The 27103-nt window shown below is 38.9% G+C and overlaps 1 protein-coding gene across 6 annotated transcripts in view; it reads left to right on the top strand.

Moving 5' to 3' along the window:
- Positions 1 to 27103, top strand: part of MEF2C (myocyte enhancer factor 2C) — a 139461-nt gene that overhangs the window by 95260 nt on the left and 17098 nt on the right. For 3 of the 6 annotated variants that reach the window (XM_054178434.1, XM_009900127.2, XM_009900103.2), the window contains 3 exons: positions 6501 to 6644; positions 14158 to 14344; positions 15457 to 15504. In XM_054178434.1, coding sequence (XP_054034409.1) covers positions 6501 to 6644; positions 14158 to 14344; positions 15457 to 15504 — 379 coding nt within the window. Of the gene's footprint in view, positions 1 to 6500; positions 6645 to 6705; positions 6844 to 14157; positions 14345 to 15456; positions 15505 to 27103 lie in introns of all 6 variants that reach the window. The other 3 variants (XM_054178435.1, XM_009900119.2, XM_054178436.1) reach the window with 2 other exon arrangements.

Raw genomic sequence — 27103 nt, 5'->3', positions numbered from 1 at the left:
GATTTTTTTTTTCTTTTTAAATCTCACATATCTGTAGAGATGATTTTATCAGAATCTGTAATCACAACTAGGTCATCATCGCGTTTATGTTGCTAATCTTGACACCTTCAGTTAATCTCACACAGGAATTCATTATTTAGGAAATGCCAATCTTGTCTGGAAAAGCACATGCCTTTTTTTTTTTTTTAATCTCCCCTAATCCAACATACCAGCAACATTAAGCTGGTATTACACTGCATCATAGCAAACAGAGGCTGGTCATGATTCTCTGGGAAGACTTCTAAAAAATCCCTCCAGGTTTTGAACACAAAAGGCACTGAGCAGTGGTCTAGTCCAGGGTGGGTATACGTATATGGAAATATATGTATAGACACAGATATACATGTATTTATATGTATACCTATATCTCTGCAAAGCACACTGCTGCATTCCTGTAGACTGCAACCATATGAGAGCCAAGAAGTGTGACAGCACCATGGGTGAAGGAAAAAAAAAAAAATCAACAAAAACCCAAACTGGTCTGAGGCTGGGAGTGGAGAGTCCCCAATCAGTGCCTCAGCCCTAGGGACAGCCATCTATGGCCATGGGGCAGCAGGTGCTGGCGCTGACAGGTGCGGATGGCCGGGATGTATGGCATTGCTGAGACTGACAGCCTGGGTCCTGCTCCCCACAGGCTGCAGCCTCATCATGCCAGCCTGCACCCAATGGTCACTTGATGCTCTGCTCCCCCCGTGGATTCCTGGGCTTGGCGGGTGCTGCCGCCTGTCTCCTCCATCAAGGCCACAGAAATGCGATCCCTTTCATTGAGTGTTGGCGTAGGAATCCTACGTCAGCTGCCCAGGGGGGGATTTGTGGGGGTTTCAGACCTTTTGCGCCATGACGACAGACAGGACTAAAGCCTGGAGGGTGAGGAAATGTCCTTATTTAGAGCTTCAGGAATTATTCTGATCTATATTCTTTTTTTAGAAAATAAAAACATAATAATAATTTAAAAAAAAAAAAAAACCCACACCAAAACCCATATTTACAAGTACAGTGGTGGACAGAAGTCTTTTGCACGTCCCATGAAATAACTCAGAACATAGGAGAGTGTAAGCTTAGTTTTATGCTTTAACTGAAGTTTGAGTACAAAGATTCAGTGCTGGAGTCTTCATGTGGTTTGTTCTTACTTCTTTCTGAGAAAATCCAGAAAGATACATGGTTTAGATTAGCTGCTGTGGGATCTCCGAATCTGACATATCCTTCTTGTATTATTTATACTTATAAAACAAAAGTTGTCTTGTGTCAATACCACATAGAAAAGCACTGGCAAGTGAGTAAGATTGAACCTGACGGAAAGGGACTGTGTTCAGTCTCTTTTAGAGAGCAAACCTCTGCTACCTCTGCATCTCCAGGCTTGCTGTCTCTCTTCAGGGGAAACATATGCACAGCAGCCAGACAGTAAGGTGTGCTTTCTCACACGGATGCAGAAGAGGCAGCAGGAGAGGAGGTGAGGCTGACCAGCCTGCTACACACTGCAAGGTCAGAGCAAACAGACTGCACCTTCAGAGGATTGTGCATTGCCCTTCCAAAGCTCCCCCAAGCCCAGCAAGAAGCAAAACTCCCACCGTCCCAGTGCCCTTTCAAAAAAACACAAATTCATTTGGTTCCGTACCAGTATTATGAAATACCGTAGCTATGCCTTGGCACACGCCAAGAGCATGAGTGGATGAGAACAGACTGCAGGCAGGTAGAAGCCTCCTGTCCTGATGAGCTCACAGCACACACGTATAAACATTCATAACACACTGGTCAATCGTTCATTAAGCACAGAGAAGCAGATGTTGGTGGCAAAAGATGTCAGCATTGTCTGGTTTCACAAGCAGTGAGGCTAGAGAAGGTACTTGAAGGAGAAGAGAATAATCACTTGGCATGCAAAAAAAATGGGAGGCAAATCCGAGCAGAAGGTTTGGTGTATTGTCACGAACAGCACACAATTTTGTGTACTAATTTGAAGAAGATAGACATACAGGACCAGACAATGGAATTTTTTATTTATTTTTCTCTCCTTTGAAACTTCGATGAAAATAAAATAGTAACAAAAAGCTTAACATGTGGTGATAGCACCTCAGCTATTATATAAGTCCTGTAGCTTCTTTCAAAAGGACTACAAACCACAAAAGCATTTTATGATTGATACAAAAGAGGTAAGAATTGTTCCATTTTTCTGTTCCACTGGTATACATTTTTTTTAATTTTTTTTTTTCATCTGGAGCTTGTTAGATAACAGTAGGTATAATAATGTTTTATCTTAACCTCCTAAACATGCAATTAAAGTACATTAGTACCAGCATACTAGTTTATGTTCATTATTAAATGTAAAAATCTAAGAACTCTACATAAATGGAACATAAAATTTGAGATTTTAGTTATACAGAAGTCAGGGAATTCAGATGGATGGTTCCCATAGCAACCTATCTCTTCCTCTTTGTGTTTTTCATTTCATGAGAACCTTTCATTACTTGATTGCAACATATATTGTATCGTGCAATTTCATCATAAAATTTCATCATTATATAACTGTGCAAGAGGAGAGTGAAGGTTGCTTTCACTCAACACTTTCTAACTTTGATATTTCTCTTTCACAGAGAGCAAACTGATGCTTTCATGAATTAGGCCCATGATCTAAATATTTTATGCTTTTTTGGGGGTGGGGGGGACCTCCACAAATTTGGCTAGGTTCTTTGGAATGGCTCTAAATAATGAAGCAGTTGAACACAATAGGATAATCATTCCTGTGTAATTGGCTATTGTCTGCCTTGCCACGTAGCTATGTGGCTCCAGTGGAGGGGTGGGGGGAAGGAAGAGACCAAACCATTTTTAATTTGTGGCTAAAAGATTTATCCCATCCAGATACAGGAAAGAAAGTGGAAAATGGAGGGCACTTGTGGGTTTTGCCTTCTAACAGTGGGGTGTAATTTTACCAAATTACAACTCTGTGGATTGTCATGGTCGCTAGACGGGTTATCAGTTAGCAGATCATTGTGGTAGCTCCAAGACAGCATAACAGATACGGGAAATTGTAGAAGTAGACCTGTAATTCTGAATTCTTCCCTACTGTAAGTTTTGATCACAGATGAAGAGCCAGTGAGATCACACTTTTCATTGCACAAATGAAGACAGTGATTAACCCTGCAATAGTTAGGTCTTAGGTCCAGACAGTATCGGAATAGAATAGAGAGAATAGGCTGGTCTGAACCTTTTGGAGACCTTATCAACTGACTTGGTCTTTTAAATTTGGCAGCTGTACTGTGAGCATTTCCATGACCAAATATCTGTGGCTTCTCAAGCCTCAATGTACTGTGTGGAGCAGCTCCACAGCAGATGAACTAAGAAGAAAAGAGGTATCCCTCTATCAAGATGAGCAAACTAAATTATAGGATTTAAAAAAGAAAGAAAGAAGATAATTTCTAAACTTCTCCACTCTTCCCATTAACAAAATGCTAAAAGAAGAGGATAATACTGCAGAAACAGAGACTAGATTAGGAAAATGAGAGGCTTTTCCTCCTCAAAAGCCTTCAAATTGCAATGATTTCCCTTGCCTTGATAAAATCAGACCTGGCTGTTAGTGCCATATTTTCTTTTGTGCTTTTGTAGTGATGATAAATTTTGCATGAAATGAAAGTAAATAGTTGTTTATACTTCATTTTACAGCAGCCAGTATGTCACTAAGTCAGCACTTCTCCTCTGAGATTTATAGAGCAGGATTTAGGCTAAATTGCTGGCATATGAGATTTCAGCCAAAGGTTGTTTTCCTTTAACCATTTTGTTTTTCAAATGCCTTGGCTGATTTTAGGTTATTGGAGTCCAATATAATTACTTGCTTAATTGCTTGGAAGAAGTGGAGCTTCCGTAGTTCAAAAATGGCTTATTTTCTTTAAAAATAACTGAAATCTGGCTTGGAGTTCTCTAGAATGCAATGCAGCATACAATTGTGTAATTTTATCCTCTTAAAAATTCCCTGAATAGTCATTAAATCTTTGGAAACTAGCTAATCTCCAGGAGGATGCGATAGGTCTGGCTGTTTTCCAGGGTTTGCAAGAGGCTGTGACAGCTTAACGCGGTAAGAAAAACGGTTTCTAAACCACTGCAAGACTAGGTCAAAGACTCTAATCTGCTGAAACCCAGTGGTCTTCTTAGTGATTCCAGTTTTCTCCAATGTCCAGAACCAGCCTTTGCTTTCCAGAGGTGACACAGAGCAGAGAAGAGGAAAAACTGACACTGAGTCCAGAGAACTTGTGAATAAGGATGGGTATTAGATATTGGTGAGGGCCACTTTAGTTGTGCCATACCAAGTTGTCCAAGTACACAGTATTTGTTCTGTATACTGCTCCATACATTAGTGCAGAGAGTTAATGTGTCACTTTCAGCCTATTCTTCTCTCCAGAGGAGGACTGTGAATATGACTGTGTGTTCACATGTCTGTGTGGTTTATCAGTCTGTCCTTCTGTCTTTTCCCTTGAAACTCTTCATATTTTATTCAGTGCTAAGCAAATCTGGTGCAAAGGGAATGGTCTTACGGATAATGAAATTCCAACAAGTTTCATGAAAATTATGTGGTCTTGTGCAGAGAAAAGAGAACAAGAAATTACTCCTAGAAAGTCTCCTAGCTCCTCCATTGCAACATGAGTCCTTACACACAGAAGCAACAAAGGATCATCAAAAGGATAGGTCGGGGGCAAGAGAAACACCAAGAGACAAAGCTATGGAAAAGCTTCTCTGGCTCTTGCACTTTGCCCCAAAATGCAGTTAACAGGGAACTCGGCATTAATTCCAGCATTTTCAGAGCCAGGAGCTGTGCCCCTTACTGAAGCACACTAATGGAAATTTATCCCAACTCACTGAAACATTCTCTTTTTCAACTCCTTTTTTAACTTTGTTTTTAATCTGGGGGAGAGGTTTCTGTTTTCTGTCTGTTTGGTTGGGTTTTTTGTGGTGTTGTTGAGTTTTGCTGCTGTTTTTTTGTTGTAGGTTTTGGCGTTATTGTTGGGTTTGGGTTTCTTTTGAGTGGATGCAGGGTGTCCAGGGAAAAAGTCCTCTATATTAATGAGCTTGATTAGCCATACAGCCATAGTACCAGCCAAACACACTGGATTGATGGGGGTTTTCTAAGGGAAAGATTTACCTCTGCTCTTTAGGGCTAAAGTTAATTTTGGGTAGAGTAACAACATTATTTTACTAAATTTGGTCTTTAGCTTTGCTGGTGGAAATACAGATTGTTTCTTCTCCACCTGGTGTGGCATCTTTCTAAGGATATGAACATAACATTGTGTTCTGTCCATGGTTGTAATACAGGAGGAGGTCTATGTAATCTGTATTTTGTAAATGAGATTGCTTAGCCAGGTTTCAGCTCAGAATTCGCTGCAAGCTGTCAGATAACATCTCTAGACAGCCAGATGAACGCTTTGAGGAGTTTTTATACTGAGACATCCTTGAAGATATGCTTGAGAAATCTCACAAATATTGACTTTGTGTACTATTGCTTGTACTTGGGAAGTCCACAAAGACTTGCTGCTCATATTCTTTTGCTTACAGAAGCCTACAAGCATTCTTTGGTGATCCGCCGAGGCAGATCAATTAAAAACCAATTTGAGGCCAGACAATCATTCTAAATTGTTAGTTAGTGATTTAAGTCTGTTTTAAAGACTTTTTATCTGTGTTGTTTATCTTGGTGATGATGATCATGGTTGTGGGGGTTGATTTCAGTTGCTGAACCTGAAATTCATCTGTTTTGACTTTTCACTAAGCATATGTTTTAGCAATGCGTTTTCCTGTACATTAAGCTTCAAGCACTGTGCATTTGTAGTGCTGTAACTGGAGTCAGTAAAAACTAAATACCACATCTAGAAGCTCTTAATTGGTATTTCACAGCCACATTAGCAACTCTGTCCTCCCTCCTGTCCTATCAAAAGCATACACTTAGAAATGGCAGAGCTTGCTAATGTCATCCATAACATCTAATTCAAAGGAAGAATACAATTTAGGTACTCCTCCTTCTTCTGTGAAGAACATGAATTCCTAAATTTGTTGCCTCTTTTAATTTGTTTTTTTCTTCACACTACTTCCTCCAGTATCTTTCTTTGGAGAAAAGTAATACGCTAATATATTCCAATGTGAACAGAATATGTCCTTTGCTTATAATGTTCATTCATTTCAGATGGATAATTAATTAATTAATATCTGATATGGTGGGAGAGGGGTACTAGAATAGGCACTTTCCTAAATTACCAGCTTCATTCTTTGTTGGCTGATCCCAGTTTCAGAACAAAGGGGTATGCATGGTCCCCTCCTGCCACTCATAACTGGAGACCTACATCAGTGTGGTGGATCTCTAGTCACTTTGTTTCTCTAAAGCAAAACATAAAACCTTCCATTGCTGGGCAGTTTGTGTTGCTGTAACACTGCTGAGTCTTTCTTGCAGCCTGTGTCAAGGATTGAACTTTCCAAATTATGTATTTCAGACGTTGAGAAAGAAAGGACTTAATGGCTGTGACAGTCCAGACCCCGATGCAGACGATTCAGTAGGTCACAGCCCTGAGTCTGAGGACAAGTACAGGAAAATTAATGAAGATATTGATCTAATGATCAGCAGGCAAAGATTGTGTGTAAGTACTCTGAGCTCCCTTTCATTTTTTTTACTCTTTGATATTTCTCTGAACCTGGCAGGCATTGAACAAGAAAGAAAACAAAGGTTGTGAAAGCCCCGATCCTGACTCCTCTTACGCTCTCACCCCACGCACTGAAGAAAAATACAAAAAAATTAATGAAGAATTTGATAATATGATCAAGAGCCATAAAATACCTGTAAGTACCAAAGGTTAGATGGCTGTCTGCTGATAACTGCTGCAGTAACAAACCATAACCCTTTCAGTTCTGGCTTCTTAAGGAAAACATTTCAGCTGGACACAGGCTTTAATAGCCCAATATTCAATTAAGCACTCTAGTCAGAAAATTTCACACAACATAATTTTCCTTCCAAGTCTCTACCTCCGACATGCAGACAAAGCCTACAGAAACCTACAGAAGGAAGTGAAATATGAATATATTCGTTATATTCACTTGATTTACAGAACTGTTTTACCACACCACCCGCCCAAATTATATCTAAAAAATAACAATGGAAATCTTTCTTTGTGGACAGGCTAACAAACCCACAGAACACTTTCTGTGGTGAAAGGGGGGGTGAGGAAAGGTAGAACTGAAATTCCTTTATAGATGTAGCAATTAGTGCATTCCATGCATGTCACTTCAGTTCTCAAGTGTCTGCTAAACTCAGATGCAGCACTGAAGGGTTACAGCTACTTGCTCGCTGCAGAGAAACAGCCTGCATGAGAGCCTAATGGTAGGATTCAGACATGTTTGTGTGTTGGGGTGATTTTACAGCTTTATCAGAGAATTTGCTTTGACCTCATCAGCATTTCTTTAATGCTTTAACATGACCTAAATTTTGTTTTAACCAAGTCAAAATTTCTAACCATCAGTCATATGCCTTGCCAGATATCTAAGAGAAATAACTCTGCATGTGCTATTTTGTTTGCAGAAGACGTATAGGGGGAAAATATTTTTTCATTGTGTTTAATATAACATCTGGTAAACTGATAAAAGAGAAAAGAAAAATGTGGAGGTTTGGAGGTAGTATTTGGCTCATCTTCCAAATGAGTATGGAAGAGAAAGTAGGAAACCAAAGATCTGCTCAGGTCCAAAGAAGCATCGGTATTTGCACAACAAATTGCTTACTTCTAAAAGAGATCATTTGGATGTGTTCATGCCTCATTCCCATGTGGAAGCTATATGGTTAGCTGCCAAAAAAAGGATGTCTTTATACTCAGAAGGAGCAAAGACTCTCTGTACTGCTGGTCAATTGTGCATACAAAAATCTGATACCTAAGATGAGGATTCCTCTTAAGGACGTTCAGATTCTGTCTTATGCAGTGTAAGTATTCTTTCCATTAATTCTCAGCAGAAAGATTTACACTCAAGTTAATTAAAATTTCAAGAAGTTCACATGCTGTGGCAAACATATTTTTCAAAACATTTTCCCAGAGACTAGAATGGCACCAAATTTGTTAAGTGTTTGGAATGGCTGGTTAAGAATGCCAAACACATACATAATATGGGGGAGGAATACCTATAGATTCAATTCCTTTTTTTGCCTCCCTTTTTATTTGTTTCTTTTGTGCAGCTGTTGTTCTCAAAAGGAATAAAAAACAACAACACCACCTCTGTATCTGCCACCATGAATTTGGTTTCTCAGGACTGAATTCAGGTTGACAAATGATGACTGCAACATTTAGAGTGACTGTTACAAGCTGGAATGATTAATCCCTTTCCACTTCCAAAACTTACCAATTGCCATTCCCCACCTCTTTCAAGGATGACCTTTGGCTTGCTCAAATTAAAGTGGCAGAATTTTCAATCAGATAGTGTTTAACCCAGCTGCTTTTCCACCTTCATAATTGTGTTTGGGATGATCATTCAGATCCATTGTTTCCCTCATGATACATGGGGTGCTTTTTTGTTCCAAAAAGGTAGTTTGAAATCTTAAGACATGAAAATAAATGTTGTTTTTTTTTTTAAATGGGAAATGGCCTCATTCCTGTGGTAGTGAGTTCTATCATTTTATCTTCCTTCCTAAACATTTGGTAATTTTTTTTTCCTATAAAAGTGGAATTAAAAACAACACTCTTAATCCAAACGTGGTACATCACTTTCATCCTCCCCAAAATTAATGGATTCTCGCTCTGGTGGCTTTCACTAAATTTAATGGTTTAATATCAAAGGTTGGAGAGAGACTGTTCACAATGGCCTGTAGTGACAGGATGAGGGGCAATGGATTCAAACTAGATAAGGGCAGATTTAGGTTGGATGTTCCACCACAGCCATGAGGGTGGTGGACCAATGCAATATGTTGCCCAGGAAGGTGTTCAAGGCCCCATCACAGGAGATGTTCAAGGTGAGGCTCAACAGGGCTGTGGGCAACCTGATGAAATTGAGGATGTCCCTGCTTACTGCAGAGGAGGTTGGACTAGGTGACCTCTAGAGGACCCTTTGAACCCAAACTATTCTATGATTCTATGAATGTCTTGCTTCAGCTATTAACTTTGTGATAAACTTCATTTGCTGATCTGTATTTTGGGTATGATGTAACTTCTTACCTTGCAGGGATGTTATAAGGTACAGTGTATTACATTTTTGTGACATTATTTCAGAAACAGAACTGTAAAAGATTAGCATTTCTCTCCATATAGGGTAAGATATCCCTTCATTAAATACTTCACATGCAGAGCTCAAGGTCTGTGTGCTTCATCAAGCTGCTTACCACAAAAGGAGTGATCAGTACATGTTCTCCTCCAGTGCAACATGAACTCCTTGGCATAAGCTGAAATACAAGGAGCAGGATGGAGCTCAAAACTAGCATATAATGGAAATTTGTAAAGATTGTATATTTTTATATACACATATTAAATATTATATTGGATACAATATCCTTAATTGTACAAATCAGTATAACTTCAGAGAAATTATACTCATTCACGTGTGTTCATCAAAGGTAGCCAAGAAAGTTGGGAGCAAGAAAGCAAAATTGAGCAAAAAGACACCAAAAGTCATTAAATCACAACTTACAAACTATATAAAACAATGCAGTGCCCCTGCCTGGTCTTGTAACAGAATAAAGCTGCTGCCAAATTAAAACAAAATTGGCTTTTACTCCTAACATCTAAGGCCAATAATGTTTTCTCAGATAATTTTCAGGGGATAAGTATTTATATTGTTCTAAAACATCTGATAATAATTAGACATTTATTTGTAGTTTTCATAAGAGTGATGAAAGCAGAGGAGACAGAAATAGTCCCCTAGAAGAACGCTATAAGTATCTCTGTCTCTATAATAAATGAAGGCCTGGTTGAACAAGGGAGGGAGAAAACCAACATTTAACACAGAATATTTGGTCTATTAATTTTCAAAGGGTTTTATGTCCCCAAAACTTTGCTTCGCACAACACACTACAGCTTGCAGAGCCCACATCTAAGACATCATGTGCTGTACACTGGCAGTATCTTAGGTGAACCATCTGCCCTCTTTGGAAAAGGTGGTGTCCAAAGAAGAAAAGACAGGAGAAAACAAAAAAAGCAAAATGTGGCAAGCTGCACACACATTAGAGTAAATCTTCATCTGTGGTAGCAAATTAGCAAATGGCAAAGAACATGCCAAGGCAGCGGGAGGTGCTTATCTCTGTCCTATATTGTTTGAGCAGTCCCTGGCATGCTTTTGGCAACGGCCAAATAACACTCTCCCAGACAATTTCTTAGCTCTGTTTGATTGCTCACCCAGGCCAGGAACAATTCCCAATTGTCAGCTTATATGTAGTCATGATGTTTTTCAGGTTGAGAAAGCTTAACAGTACGGACATGGACTGCTCCGTGCCCTCAGATGGCCTCAGTTCCTAGGCAAGTTTAATTTACTAATACAGATATTATGCAAGTGCGTCAGAGGCAGAGAGATCCCCAACCTCAGGCGCAGTCAAAGCTGATATGCCCCATGTCTTACCACCATGAATGACTAGGGAATCTGCAGGAGGTTGCAGCTCTTGGTGAAGGACATATAAGACTGACAAAATTTAGGCAAAAAGAATAGTTGCTAGAGAAGCAACTACTATACTACTTTACTATAGTAGCTATTAGAGTTACTGTTTAATACTAGTACTTAACCAGACACACTTCTTTCTCTAGCCTTTGACTGCTGAGAAGACATAAAATCTACTATATTCCAGATACACGATCTATGAAACTGCAAAGCAGAGAGTAGACTGACTTTGCTCTAATCAAATTTTCTATGAAGTACTCTGTAAATAGATGTAAAGTATATCCAGGCAGTAGGTAATATGGTGAAAATGAAACCATCATTACAAAAGTTAAGACTTTAACAAGTTCTTTACCATGAGGGTGGTGGAACACTGGAAAGGGCTGCCCAGGGAGGTGATTTAGGTCCCATCCCAGGAGATATTCACAGTGAGTCTCAACAGGGCTCTGGGCACCATGATCTAGTTGAGGATGTCCCTGCTCACTACAGAAAGGGTTGGACTAGATGACCTTTCAGGGGGGGAGGAATATAAGACACATTAAAGCTAAGTAACTCTTTCAGCAATATTTGTATGTTTCAGTGATGATTAGTGAGACTGGCAGTTGCAAGAGCAACCAAGACTAAACCTCTTTTGTTCTGTACTAACATAGAAAAAGATGATTGCAGCCCTTAAAGAATTTTGGTTTGTAAATGGAAGAAAGACTGGCCATAATGATGAAAGCAAACAAGCCCAATGAGGATTGACAAGACCTTCAGACAGACCTTTGCATTTCTACTCATTTTAGTTTAGATAGCTCAACAGAAATAGGGTCTCCAGGAAGTGGTAGACACAAAGATGCGGTGCAGTGGGATATGGCTTAGTACCACACTTGGTAGAGTTAAAGAATGGTTGGACCTGATGATCTTAAAGGTCTTTCCCAACTGAAATTATTACATCATTCTATGATTCTATGAAATTTCAATTAGGTAAAGAAGAAAACAGAGGCAATATTGGTGTCTACCTGGGCTCAGACACCAGCCTTCACAGATATCCTGACAAAGCTGAAGATGATATTGTTCAAAGTGCTCCCTGGTGGGTGACACTCAATCTGACATAGGTTAGCATTCAAGAAGGCAGGATCTTGTGCCTAAAGCCACCAAGCAGAGATTTCCACCACAGCCCTGCACACTACAATAACAGGAGACTTGATGTTGGCTTATTCACGTCTCACATCAGGCTGGAGGAGATGCTAAAACATCTATCCTCTTGTGAACTCACCAGTTAAAACCTTTTGAAAAGGCAACAGCAACTGACTTTGAGCTCCAGGAGCAGCCATCCACTTCTGGCTTACATGCGATTTGAGAAACTCTTGGTTCCCTGTGTTGCCAGTGAGGAGAATGTCATGCTTCAAAACATACCTTCAGGCTGATCAGATGTTTGAGATTATGCTGCATGAACCTATTTCCAAGGAGTGTAGACCTCAGTCATGATACACACTGGTAACTCCTTGTGCTATATAGTTTGTAAATTGTCCTTTGAAAGACAAGTCACACACGCAGCTAGAGCTTTGGACTTCAATCGTAAGAATATCGGCAGGCAAAAGGAGATTGCTTCTGAAAGAAATGAAGAATATACTTCATCAATCACATTGTTCATCACATAGTATTTATTCTTTTTTCTATTTGCCAGGCACATTCATATATTTCAGGATCCCTGCACAGACCCTAGCAGCATGTGCAGTTTTACTCCTTACAGACTGAGTATGTAGATTCCCAAGACACCTCTGCTCCCCTTCTCACCTCTACTTAAACCAATGCATTCTGTGGAAAATATGGTCCTTGGGGTGAACATTAGTTTATTGGCAGAGGGAACTGAGCCCCAGCTTGGAGGACAATGCCACCAGGTCCATCCACTTGGGTGCCCCCACCTACCTCAGTAGTTATGCTATGTCCATCTCTTGCAAAAATAGGGCCACGGGCTATGTAGAGGGTTTCAGGGCTAAATTAGCACCTTGAAATAAGTCCCAAGGCATTTGTGTAATGCATCCTTCACATCATACCCTGAACTGAAATCCTGCTATGTGTTTAGGTGGTTAAGCAAAATGATTCCTCTATATTTAGAGCAAAATTATATCTGGCCCTGGAAAGGGGAGAGAAAGAAAAAGAAAAAAAAAAAAAAGAAAAAAAAAAAAAGAAGGAATAACCATGATTTGATGGCCAACACTGTAATACAAAAGGCACAGCCAACAGCTCTGGCCAGCCAGACAAGAGACACGTGGGTGGCACAAGGTCAGGGTGCCTCTGTTGCCTGACACAGCAGATTACATGTCCAGCTCTCAACATAGTCCCTCTAGGTCCTTGAAGAAGTAACAGGACTCTCTGCTGCCAACCACAAAATTAAAATCTATGATTTCCTCCCTCTGAAGGTGTTAAAAGATTCATTTAAAGAATTTTTAAAAGGGTTTAGACTCTTGAAGCTCATAAGACTTTTAAATGGCAAATTAAGGGGCACTTTGAATATTTACAATTCTGTCAGGTAATTCTGAAAAACTTTTCTTTCCATTTGCAAAGACAACAAATTAAATATTTTTAAAACAAATAAATTAAATATAAACTTCCGTTGTATCTGAATGCCACCAGAGTCATAAACTGTAAAGAAATTCAGGCAACCCCACCAACAAACCCACCAACCCAACAAGAAAAACTGAGGTGAGGTTTCTAAGAACATAAAGAGAATCAGGTACTGCATCTTCTCACACCCTCTGTCAGAGTGTTTGCTGGTTTTGTTCTTCTTTGAAAAAGATTCTTGCAAAAGAAAAAGGCTCAGGAGAGTACAAAACCAGTATGGTGAAAAGACATCACTAAAAAAATAGAAAAACAAAACTGAAAAACCCACAGAGTACTCAGAGATGGATGATTATCTAAAGTTCCTGGATCTACTACCTGTCCCTGAGTAGAACTTTATTTCTTTTAAGCATCTGCAAGCTAAGAGAGAAACTTAAAAGTAATTTAGTATGTTGGTGCTTTTAATATGATTTGGGATCTTTCTGGTTGCTAAAGCAACATAAGCTGAAATTACAGCTTTCCCTTTTGCATTCCACTCTTTCTAATTTTTCTCCATGCAATGAAATCATCATAATCATGTACCTTTGATCTTGCAGTCATCTGTGACACCAGATTAAGATATCACAAGTGAACAATTATGACTTCACAGAATGAAAGAAAAAGAAAATTAAGCTTCATGAAGCAGGGTTTTGTTTTAAACAAGGGGGGGAAAAATTAAAAAGGGGGAAAAAAGAAGAAGAAACAAGAAAAAAAATACTTCCAGTACTTACAAAATAGATGTACAAGCTGCATTGGAAGAAGATGGAATCATGACTTGAAAAATCATATTTAAAAGCTTCACTCTTTTGAAACTCTTCTCTTGACTCTTGGGGAGAGGAGCAAGTGTAAATATTTTAATCACCAACTACACTACATTTGAACTAAATATAGAGTAACTGTACTTGAAGGCTTCTGTACTATTCTTGTCTTTGTTTCCCTTTTTTGCTTGTACAGGCTGTTCCACCACCAAACTTTGAGATGCCAGTTTCTATCCCAGTGTCCAACCACAACAGTTTGGTATACAGTAACCCAGTCAGCTCCCTGGGTAACCCCAACCTTTTGCCACTGGCTCATCCTTCTTTGCAAAGAAATAGCATGTCTCCTGGTGTGACACATCGGCCTCCAAGTGCAGGTAACACAGGTAGGCTCTTGTTCAATCCCATCCCTTTAAATGCTCTTTTGCCGGCTGCTTGTGTGCCCTGGGTCCTTGTAAACTGTACTCTGAGAGATAAGAGCTCTGTTTTCACCAGCCATAACAATTTGTCCAAAATTGCTGTGTTGAAAAATCAAAAGATGGGTCAAAGGGGTTTCTATTCCTAATTTAGAAAATTGGGGAGGGGGAAAAAAAAAAAATCCCAGTTCTAGAAAACACTGAATATTGACTAAGATTAAAGGAAATCAATAAAGGATAAAAGGGCAGAAAATATGCTGTTTCATAAAAAGGCAGCTTGTCTGCCTAACTCATGCAAGTGATACCAGAAAGCTTAAGGGGACAGGGAGAGAAATGAAGCCAATGCAAACAAACTGAAGCAAGTAAAATAGGACACTTATTACTTAAATCATCAGTCCAGAGGCTAAATGCAGAATGTAGTATTGTTTATGCATTCACAAGGTCCTTGGTGGGTAAATGTTAGCTCAGCTCTGAACTTGAGTGCCTTGTATAGGAAGAGGCTCTGCTTTGGTCTGGTGATGATGAGGGCTCACCTCTGAACAGGATAAATGGGGATTAAGTTCATTCAATCTGTCTGGCTGAAACAAGATCAAGATCCTTAAGTACACCAGGTTCAAAGAACCATTTGAGGTCCCCAAGTGCAGAGAAGTTTTAAAAGCCCTTAGAGTGAATGTCTATGAAACACTGAGAAAAGTAAAATAAAAAAACTTTGTAGATATATGTTACACCTCCTGGGTTGCATCATCGTTCCAGGCTGTTCTTCCCAGTCCATTGTGGAAGCCTTTGCTTTTCTGAATAGTGCTGAGCTAAAGACAGTTTTCAAATGAAGGTCTGCTATACATAAATTTCAAATATAATTTATTTTTCATATTGGCCTCAGAAAGCAAGTGCCTCGCACAGGTAACATTAAACATTAGGATTTTATGGCTGTGGCTCCAATTTGATGCTGTCTGAAGTTGGAGGAAAGCAGTGGTGGGTGGTGGGTACTGGGGCAGGCTGTTTGAACTCAGAGAAAATGTTTTGACTGTTTGCCTGTTGTAATTTGTCGTTCTCACTTCTACTATTTCATTTCAACCCCTTAGGTGGCCTGATGGGTGGGGACCTCACAACCGGTGCAGGCACCAGTGCAGGTAAAGAGAAAAGAATTTGTATTTATTTTTTCTGAGTGAACAAAGGGTTTCCTTCAAAGGCTGAGTCCTAAAATAGCTCCATATTGGAGGAGGGATATTAGGAAGTGATCAGCATCGGTTTATTTCCCGCAGCTGGGTGGTGGGGAGTTGATATTTGTGCTTCTTTCATGGGTAGGAAGAGGCTTGTTTTCAGCAATGTCAAAAATCTTGCACCTCAAGAAATTCCACAGAGAGAAATGCCTGGTTTACTTCACATTAGCCTTTCCTTAAATACTTCGCATTTGCAGGTCCACTGCATAGCTCTGTTCAGGCAGATTTCCTACGGAGGCCAGTGTCACAAACCCTGACCCTTTTCAAGTCACAGGGATGGTTTGTTGTTTGTTTTTTTTCCACCTACTTCAGTGGAACTGAGAGTTCATTTTGTGAATTTAAGCTTGAGTAAAGAATTCAGTATTGAATCACTCATTAAACTACAATCTATTGTGCACGGATTTCATTTCAGTCCCTTGCTCTAAGACCACAGGTAGTCAGCAAAATCTGTTAACATTTACTTAAATAATCAGTAATTAACTTAAGCTTAGTTTTATGTATTTGCTCAAGTGCTTCAGTACACAACAGGGAAAGGATTTTCAAAATACCCATGCACAGAGAAAGATTAGCCCCTTTAGTCCTGCTCCCACAGAACTGAGAACTGTACTTGCTCGGGTCTGTGTTATCAAGGCCATGTTGTCAGAGTAGTCCCCTTTGCTCAGTGAACTCAGTGGTTTGTTAGCAATGTCAGCAATGTTGCATTATTACAAATACGGATTACAAAAGACAATGGCAAGATTACTGTTTCAGTTTGAGAAGTAAACACATATGTTCGAAGAAAATAAGCTGAGTGGTAAAACATGGAACACATCCAATTTCCCTGGGTTAACTGCTCTCAAAGGACTCTATGGGGGAAAAAAATAGTTGGAAGATCCATTTTGTGCACTATGAAATCAAGGCTGATACAGATGCCAGTTCTGGCATTGTCTCACAAAATTAAAGAAATTCTGGATATAGTGATCTTCTCTTTCTTGGCTCTTCTCAGCCTGTGCTAGACCACCCCCCACTTTTATCTTCACACGTAGATGAGTCACAGATGTTTGTGTGATGCATTTGTAGTAAAATGGGAACTGCACAGCATTGTATCAGAAAAAGGCACTTTGAACGCATGCTGAAGCTTTGAGGGGTCATTTTGTAATAATTTAGGAGCAGGGAAGGCAGACCACGGGAACTTAGCTATTAGTCTCCTTTGTTCTCACGAAAGGAAAGCATGGTAGAAAATTACAGTTTTGTTAATTACCTTTTGTTAGCCTGTGAAACACAGCCAAAGAGAGATTCATTCTGGCCATGCTGGCATTTCATCTCCTTTTAACCTCATGTGCAAAAGAAACTTCAGGAACGGCTGCAGAGGGTCGGAGATAGGAAGTTGATTGCCCTATTAAGGAGCTCCCTCTCCTGGCTCGTTAAGAAATATCATTGCTTTCTTCCTGCTTTTCTTCTTCCTTTAAAAAGACGATGAGGAGCAATTAGTAAAGGCAATATTTTCTTTTAAAAGAAGCACACACTAGAATAAAAGTTCCCCTACACATGCAGTTGACTTAACAAACCTTTTGCTTAATAAAATCTGTGTATCAATAATTATGACAGTTGAAATTTTGTGGATTTTTTTTCCCTTGGAAATGTATTTAAAACATATGTAAGCATAGGAAGAGATCTTGATTATTTACTCACAAATTAAGAGTTTGTATTTTCTACACGTGGTGTTATGCATTAAGCTCTCAAGCAATGTAGCTTTGGAGCAGGCAATTGATTTGAGGGGCATGTATATGAGGGGCATTGCTAGGAATGCATCATAAATATTTAAACATATGAATAGCCTTTGTTCTTTATCTGGCAATAACAGCTTTAAACACCATTAAAGAAGGGGTTTCTAAATCTCTTAAATGCAGAGCAGTAGGAAGAATTTGATATAGGGCTGAAGGAAGAGGAAAAGGTCACCATAAGGTTGAATCCTCTGCCTTAGTTGCATCATTCCACAATGCCACTCTTTTGGACGGTCCTCTTTCTTTAGGGTGCAGAAGAATAAACATCAAAAGTTCTCTTTGTTCATCATTTTTCAGAACGAGACAGAGACCTCTGTGTTTTCTTCTGTTTGGCATCTTGGAAACTGGTAGCATGATCATGTGGTTTAATCTGTTGGGGTTCATATTTCTGGCCAAATTCCAACATCATGAATTTGCATTTTTTTGCAGTGTCCAAAAATAGCATATATTCAAAACAGCATACTCCAAAAAGAAGAGTCTAAAGAGTTTCATTTCTGCCATTAACACCAGCCACAGTTCCTGCGCTACTTTAACAAATTACATTACAACAAATTGCATTACAACTGCAATATTAGAAATGGAAAAAGATTAGTTAAGCTTGTGTTTTGAGAAGTATGTTATTTTGTTGGTTTGGATTATTTCACGTAATAACCCTGAAACCATCCACAATTTACCTTGGGAGCCAACCCAAGACATAAATAGAACTTTAAAAAAGCTGACTACTTCTTTATTATCCTGTACAACTAAATACCATTGGTGGTATTTTTAAGTTAAACCAAGGTTATCTCAGGTTTGTTAAAGTAAATTTGTTCTTAGCCAAGCACTGATTGAATAGTTTCTATCATGTGATAGTAGCAAGTGCCAACAAAACTGAGTGAACTTCACATTTAGAATAGTTGCTAAATTATAAATGAAGCAATGTCTTTGGCACTGTTCTCTCAAACCAGAGGCTTCTGATTGAAAAAGAGACCTTCTGAAAGAACTTTTTGGCCTGAATTGGTACACTAGCCTACCCCCCTAACAAATATGAAGTGACGTGTTACCTGTTTATGTAATAGCTTATATGAAGTTCTTTTAATTTTTAGGGAGCATAGTCTTTAATAAAACCACTTAAGAGTAACTTGACCAGAAATAAATAACATCTATGAAGTTTTACTACTCTAAATTATCTGAACTGAGGCTTTATCCTGGGGCTCAATATTTATGTTCAAAGCTTGATGAAAGATGAAATAATACTCCATCTGTACTTCAAGGTTTTTCTTTTCATACTAAGTTGCATGTTCATATGGAGTTACAGTTTTCTTTTTTATATGGTTTTTAGATTATGAGGTTTTGTATTTTATAATTGCATTTTCTCATGAATGGAATAAGCCCATCTAAATCACAGAATTTCTTTATGTTTTGAACTACTCTAAATAATAAAATCAAAGGGAAAATTCAATCTCAAATTTTAAATCCAGGATGAGTATCACACACACACAAAAATACTGTCTTTAATTGTTTATTCACTTTCTGTAATTCTTTTCACCGCTGCCACAATCTTGACATTAATATTAAACTAAGAGAATATTTCATTCAAAAGTACTTGGGACTGCACAAATGTTGTCAGGGAGTCTGAGTGTTTGTTGTCCTTAAAACAAACATCCTCAAACCTGTTCTTTAAAATCATTAGAAACCGAGAAGATCTGTACTGCATTTTCAGAAATTCATCCCATGTCTTTTAGTGACTGAATCTCATATTTGCCTATAAATCAGCAGCTATTCAGTCCTTCTGGAAATTAACCACAAGCCAACAGTTGATTTCTCATCTTCTGAGGGCTCCAGTCCTGGATCCACCAGCCAATGACATAATTTGCCAGTGCTTGCCTTCTCCTTTTTCTTGTTGCTGTGGGTAAATATTTTATATAGTCTACTAGTATTTCAAGCTTCACAGGAATATATGTAATGGGGCAAGAGGGGTAATTCATAAACCCTCAGGGCAGAAGTACTCTGGATTGTTTCTCAAAACTAAAAAAGAGCGATCTGCCCAAATAAGCCTACAAGCAGTACCAAAACCAAGCAAGAGTTTCAAAGTTGCATTAATGTCTTTGGAAACTATAAATATAAATAAGCAAACTAATATTAAAAAAAAAAAAAAAAAGAAGAAGAAGTTAAAAAACTATAATGTTACATAAACATTCTCCACTGTGCCCTGAAATGAGTCTTGGCATAGTCAGGAGGACGTAATTTGCAGACTGCAAGTGTGGAATATGTTAAATAAACAAGTAAGCTGAGGACAATGATTCCCAGTTGAAACAGATTCATCCCAACCACGTTCATTCCCAGATGAACCACAGCTTGTGGGCAACCTGTTAGGACTGTGTTAGCCAGGGAGGGCATAGTAAATCATTGCCCTTCCCTTACTACTCGATGAACCCAGTTGCCCACAGACCTCTGATCCAAAGATTGGGCAAGATGCGGTACAAATGTATAGTAAACAGTGGTTCCTGTCCAAGGAAGTTTACAGTCCAAAATAAAGAAGATGCAGTCATTGATAACAGTCTGTGATGCAACAGTGTGGAATCCAAACAATGTGAGTTCATAAATTGGCACGGAGTAGAATAAGAAATGAAAAGCATAATAGCTCTCCTCTTTTCTTTTTCCACTTATATCATTGAGAGTGTTCCTTTTCCAAGTTTTCCTCCAACTGAGAAGGTTATATACACTTTTTTAAAGTGTTTTAAGGGAAGGACTTACAGGTGGGAGATTTGTGATAGAGCAGTAATGACACTAGAACTTGTCTGAGAGCTCTAATACATAGTATGAATTAGTCTATCTAAAAGTACCTGAATTTCATGTCTGTGTATGCAGTCATTACACACCTTTCCAAAATTAAGTCCTACTACATGTATTGGGTAGAGGCCAAAGGGTTGAGGTTTAACAAAGCCAAATGCTGGATCTTAAGGTCACACTATCCCCTAAAGGCTTAGGGCAGAGTAGCTGGAAATCTATTTGAAAGAAGAAGACATGTGAGCGCTGCTTAACAGCCAGATGAATATGAACCAGCAGTGTCCTCAGGTGGCCAAGAAGACCAATAGCATCCTGGCCTTTATTAGGAATAACATCACACTGGGAAATGATCATGCCTCTGTACTTGTTATCCATGAGGCTGTACCTCAAATACTGCATTCAGTTTTGGGTCCCTCAATACACGAAGGATGTCAAGGTTCTGGAGCATGTCCAGAGAAGGGCCACGAAGCTGGTAAAGGGTCCCGAGAACAAGTCACATGAGGAGCAGCAGAGGGATCTAGGTTCTTCGGTCTGGAGAAAAGGAAGCTAAAAGGAGACCTCAATTTCTGCAGGTCTGAAATTGTAGTGAGGTGGGGGTTGATCTCTTCTCCCAAGTAACAAGCAATAGGAAAGAGGAAATGGCATCAGGTTTCACTAGGGGATGTTTAGGTTGGATATTAGGAAAAATTTCTCCCTTAAAAGGGTTGTCAAGCCCAGGGGAAGTGGTGGAGTCACCAGCCCTGGAGGGACTAATAAAACATGTAGAAGCAGTGCTGAGGGACATGGTTTAGTGGTGACCTGGCAGTGCTGGGTTAGTGGTTGGATTTGATGATCTCAAAGGTCTCTTCTGACCAAAACAATTCCATGACTGTATTGTTCTAATTCTGCCCTGAGCCACTGATCTGTCATACAGCTTATTTCCAACTATGATAATAACTTTTAGAGATGTAAAAATTAAAAAGAAAAATACCTGAATGGGAGTCATGTGCAGAGGTTGGGTGAGTGCATTTTCAGCTAGCTCATGTGAGCTCTTGCTGATGAAGACATCTATGTTAACTACTTCTAGTAGACCTCAATGAAAATCTGTGAAAATTTGGCCTTTGCTAGATTTCCACCAGTTGTGTAAGTGTTGACTTAGTAATTTATTTAGTTATTCTCTGTCTCATCATCTCTCTAATCAACAGTGTCTCAATATTTGTATTTATAAAAAGACAGCTTGAAAGGATTGAAAGGGAGAAAGCCCTAAGTTCACATATAATGTACAATTAAGTGAGTCATACAAACCATGGTTCTTTGTAAGCGGGATTTTAAAGACAGGCATGATTGACTTCTTTCTATTTATGACAAGCAGTTTCAAATGTTCCTCAGGAATAATCTGGATTCTTTAGATAATACTCCTTTCCTAGTGAAGTATGGGGGAATTTTATACTTTATTTCAGTGAGACAGGGATTTCACTGTTTTGTTGGTTGGGTGGGGGTTTTTTTGTCTATGCATTCTTGTTCATTAAGATACCACCCTGCCTTCTGTTGCACACCACAATACATATTCTTGTCTAAAGTCAGAAAATATAAGAAGGCATCACAAATTAACAAACATCTGGACTCTGTGCCTGTCCTGAGTCCTGGAAGAGATAGTTGATGCCTCCTGGATCTGGAATGCAGCGAAATCTTTGCTCTGAGGAAGTTTTTAACCTCTTGAAGCTGGGACTGCAGCCACATGTGGAAGCTCCTGGAAGTATTAAGTTAATGTGACCTTTTAACTTTTAACATGATTCCCCAATTAAGATATTCAATCCATAAATGCCCTTTGTTTTCCAAATTTCTTACAAGATGATTTTTCTGTTGGAACAGTATGCCAGAAATAAAAGCCAGAGCAGGCATGGGTGGGTTAGTTGCTGGTCCTTTCTTTGCACCTGCTGAAGTTTCAAATCTGATTTAAGCAGTATTTCCTATAGCAATACACTTTCCTTTTTTCTGCATGTCTGTCCTAATAATATGGGTACATCAAGTATACATAAGTATATATCACTGGTGTTTAATAGCTACACTCCTGAAACTTTCTTGACATTGCATTTTAAATTATACATTCGTCATTTTCCATAATTGTGCATTCAACAAAAATCAGCAATGGAGATATATGGCTGAAAGAAAGAATGAAAGAAAAAAAGAAAGAAAGACAGAAAGAAAGAAAAAAGCACTTATTTCTACAATTTCTTTGGGGAAGCAAGAAAACACCTTTTCAAATAACATGTTCAGTTTATACTTGGAATCGCTTCTCATCTTGAAATATTTTCCATTTTTTTAACAACAACAAAAAAAAATCTGAAATTGTTAATTCATTTCAAGCACACAAAAAAAAAAGGAAAGAAAGAAAAAAACTATTTGTCATCATCATACAATTTCTTAAAAGCAGAGGCTTTGTCAAAGTCTCTTACTCAGAGAGTCAGGAAGAGAGAGGTCATCTACTCTTCACAGGCTCATCTCTTTCTTCAGAGAAGATTACATTTTTCAGTAATATACTTTTCTCTCTAACATAAGTGAGTTTTTTTTTCCTTGTGATTCTAGAACAGCACATTAAAAAAAAAGGAAGAAAAAAATGCTCTTCAGTTTTTGCATAAACAGGACTAGAATGGAGAAACTTCTCAGCTAGCATACAAAATGAAGGAAGATACATGCCCCAAATATGCATTATTTAATTACTTTACTGGTGTAAGAATTAACTCATGAGAAGCTAGATAAGTCCTGAAAACATATTTTGGGAAGGGAATTATGTCAGATGAGTATGGGTCAGATATGATATCCAGAGAAGTGCCACAAGGATGATCAGAGGGCTGGAGCACCTCTCCTGTGAAGACAGACTGAAAGAGTTGGGGCTGTTCAGTCTGGAGAAAAGAAGGCTCTGAGGTGACCCTATTGTGGCCTTCCAGTATCTGAAGGGGACCTACAAGAAGGCTGGGGAGGGACTTCTCAGGATATCAGATAGTGATAGGACTAGGGGGAATGGAATGAAGCTGGAGGTGGGGAGGTTCAGGTTGGACATGAGGAGGAAGTTCTTCACCATGAGAGTGGTGAAGCCCTGAAATGGGTCGTCCAGGGAGGTGGTTGGGGTGCCGACCCTGGAGGTGTTTAAGAGCAGGCTGGATGAGGCTCTGGCCAGCCTGCTCTAGTGTGGGGTGTCCCTGTCCATGGCAGTGGGGTTGGAACTAGATGATCCCTGTGGTCCCTTCCAACCCTGACTGATTCTATGATTCTATGATTCTATGATTTGTGCATCCTGTGTGTCTTAAGAGGTCAAGCCTGCAAGATTTCAGAAAAGCTGTTGTGCAAGCTAAATTTCAGATGAGCATCATCAAAATGACCACTCAAGTTTTAATGTTTTAATGAAGGTAACCACAGCCTAATTCTGTAGACAGTTAGGTGCTACCTTTACATTTGTTTTGTTAAGATGTGAACTCCTAGACTAAAGTGGGAGAATACTTAATGCAAAAAATACTTTAGAAACATTTACATACAGATCTTATTATAGCAACAAAACCACAGTGCTGGTGATCAGGTTAGTTTGCCATGTACTTAGTTACACACTTGACTCAGCAGTAAAGTATTTGCATGAAGTGTAATGGTCTGTGATACACAGGTCAGGTTTCTGTTCTCATGGCCCTTCATTTTACGTCTAAATAAACTCATCTATTTCTCGACTTGGCTGAAAAAACATCTCATATTTCTAGCCTCCAGGATCCATGGCATGTCCTTAGATTTCCAGAAATGTGTTCTGCAGTGTGGTCCATGTTGTTAAGTGGCCGAAGAGCCTCATCTTTACTTTCAGCTTCTGCCTGAGAAACATCATCTCTGTCTTAAAGGAAGTCTTGAGTTCAGCTGCTACAGTGCAGCACACTTGTCTTTTTTCAGGAATAGATGTATGCACCTGCAAACAGTCCACAAAAGGTAGATTGTAAGGATGTTCCAAATTTTATATGGCACTAGCCCAAGCATTAGAAATCAGTTTGACTGCTTCATCCATGTAAACTGTTCATTAAGGTCAATGGCCATATTCAGTATGATGATTTGAAGAGTTGAATTTCAATTCTTTCATGTTGAGGAACATGCCATCAGGACACCTTGGAGCCAGGGGGCAATCAGGGGTTCCTGGTGGTTGCACAGCAGGGTTTCACATCCAGAACCCAGCCCACTGCCCCAGACAGGGATCAAGCCCTAAGAGGAGCAAATGTGGCAGAACCAGACCAAACCAAACATCTGCCTTCATGCAGATGAGGATGGGCCAGGATGCCAGCCCATGTGTGGGAGTCTGTTAATGAATCCAAATATGAGATTTAGCAGTAAGGCCCATACTGCCTCAGTATGTAGAATCTGAGCCTAGGTACTTGAACCAGTCCCAAAACACAGCAAAACTGAAATACATGAGCCACACAACAGAGAAGTCGCTTTCTTCATGAACCATGAACACAGTTTTCCTTGGGAAATTTGATGAGACTGTTTCCCTCTGCTACAGTGGAAGCAGTGGGGATTTGCCTGGTTTCCCAAATGAGTTTTCACTAGCACCCAGAATCACAAAATGAGATGCACAGTGAAACCTTTAGCTTTGTGTGGTCCCAGTGCAGGTGGCTCTCCATGTGCACCTAAATTGCTTGAAGTAACAGCAGTAGTATTCTGATTCACAAATCCTGCTTTATTTCCATCACAGGATAACTGTAGTGCTATTAAAGCCCTTTTATCTCGTTTGGACTTTAAAAAACAAGAATTTTCCATTAAGTGTTGCGCACTCTGTACATCAAGAATAAGTGATTTAGGGATCTGGATAGCAGCTTAGTTCTATATTGTTGGAGTCTCTACATTTTTATTTGCATCATATCTAAATGTTTGGTTCCTTAAACTGTAACAAAGTTGAGGTAGTTTGCTTCTCATTTTCTTCCTGTTCTTCCAAGTATCTATGTGTTCATGTCTCTTTAATCTTACTTCAGTCCAAAAAGCAGATGATGTTTCACATCTGTCTGAGTTGACTCCCAGTGATTCAGTAAAGAAGTTCCATCAGTGTAGCATTGTAGGAATAGGGAAACCCTTTAACATAAGATTTTTCATTTTCTTCTGGGGGAGCATATCTGCAGATTGGTTTCCTCTTACCATTGCAGTTAGTAGAAGTCATGTGTTGTGAAATGACTAGCATGCATCATGTGAGTAAGAATTCTCAGTTATCTCTTTTTTAAATGATGTTTAGGTGACCATCTGCCAGTGCAGCTTCCTGGCATTAGTGCTTTATTGTTGGTATCTATTTTGTCTGGGTGGTAAACCATAGCCTGTCCAACAGTACATAGGCACTAACAAAAACAAATTTATACATAAGGTATAAGAGAGAAAAGGGATTCTTTTGTTGTCTTTCAGTTAGTACAATGAAAAATTACCATTCCTACAGAATATCAGAAAATGAACTGAGCAGACTGCAAAACTGGGAGTAAATTTAGCAAAATGTCTCTTAGTGCATTAGTTATTTCATATATGCATGTATTTTGAAGTGGAGGTAAATTACAGCATGGTTATCGCTCATGTTTACACAGATGCATTTTGCCTTTAGCATTCTTTTTGAGAGACTTGATGGTCAGTCATGTCGTATATATGGGATGTATATTTGACATAACCCAGTAAGAAGCATGAGTCCTTCATGAAATAGAATGTACATATTCTTCTTGGAAGAAATATGATAATTTCCACAAGAGCATACACTTGTTGGAAACTTGAAATGATCATTAATATTTATTGAAACTCCTTGGAGAATGTGAAAGCTCTTTTCCTTTTAAAATTAATGGGAGGTAGACATCACAGGTTCCTAAAGATCTTGTAAATTCTTAACCCATATGGTCAGTGAAAAGCATCCGAGTAAATGAAAGAGAGGTCAAAGGAAGGACATATAAAGTGTGTGTCTTGTTCTTCATTCTTCTAGGACTACCTTAGAAATGTTTTCATTCACTGTGGTTTTGAAGTCACAGATTTAAAGGAAATAAGTAGGTACATGAAAGCTCCAAAACTTCAAGCAAGCAAAGTACAAAAATTTTCCAGCTTTCTGAGACTGAAGAACTTTGAATAGTGACAAAGTTGGTTCAAGAAAACTGAGTGATAAAGAAAGAAATTATTCCCTCCTGATCTGTGATACCTTAACCTGTAGAAAATTCATGGCTTAAATGTTCAGTACTGACGTATTGCCGTAACTGTAAGAATATTAGTAATTGCTGCCACTTTGCAACTACTGTAACACCAATGACCAAAGCTTATATAAGGTAGATGTGGCACTCATGGAGGATGAAAGAAGAGCAGTAAACTTTGATCTCCCTCCTGCTCTGAGCAAATTTTCAGGTTACTATTACCCTTAAATTCTTAAAACATGAAAGTGACCATTTAAGACAGTAGTACATGAATTTGTATCATAGTTCAAATCACAATTTTACATGAGTAAGCTTTATAGATATAGATATAGATGATATAGATATCGATATTGACATAGATAGAATTTTTGTTAACTAACTACTGGTACACAAAAATAACTTTTCTGAATGTTTTTAAGAAGAGATATTGCAGGGATTAATTGTGCAGTCAGTACTTGGGACAAAATTCCGTCTCAAGTCAATGGCACTTCTGCCTAAATGCAGAATGTGGGAACATGCCCAGGAAGAGCAATCCATGCTCAGAAAGCATTTGCCTTTATATTCTGCCATTAGCCCAAATAGAAAGTCTGGCGCTGCATTTCAATGGCACGTGCTGCTCCACTAGCTCTGTATAGAAACAAGATCTTTCCTGTGTGAAATGATTCTATACTTTTGAGTCAGGATAACAAACAGCACAAGTTAAAAATATTTTTCTCTGAGAAATTTTGAATGGAGAATGCTGCAAATTTACAAATTCTGACATATACCACTTAAAACTTCTGCATCTACTGCTTTTATTCTCAATGTACGTTACGCCTTATATCTGTA

Source organism: Dryobates pubescens, chromosome Z (assembly GCF_014839835.1).
Source record: "Dryobates pubescens isolate bDryPub1 chromosome Z, bDryPub1.pri, whole genome shotgun sequence".
NCBI classification, from domain to species: Eukaryota; Metazoa; Chordata; class Aves; order Piciformes; family Picidae; genus Dryobates; species Dryobates pubescens.
Note: the sequence above shows the minus strand (reverse complement) of the source record. Positions and strands in the feature narration are given on the sequence as shown.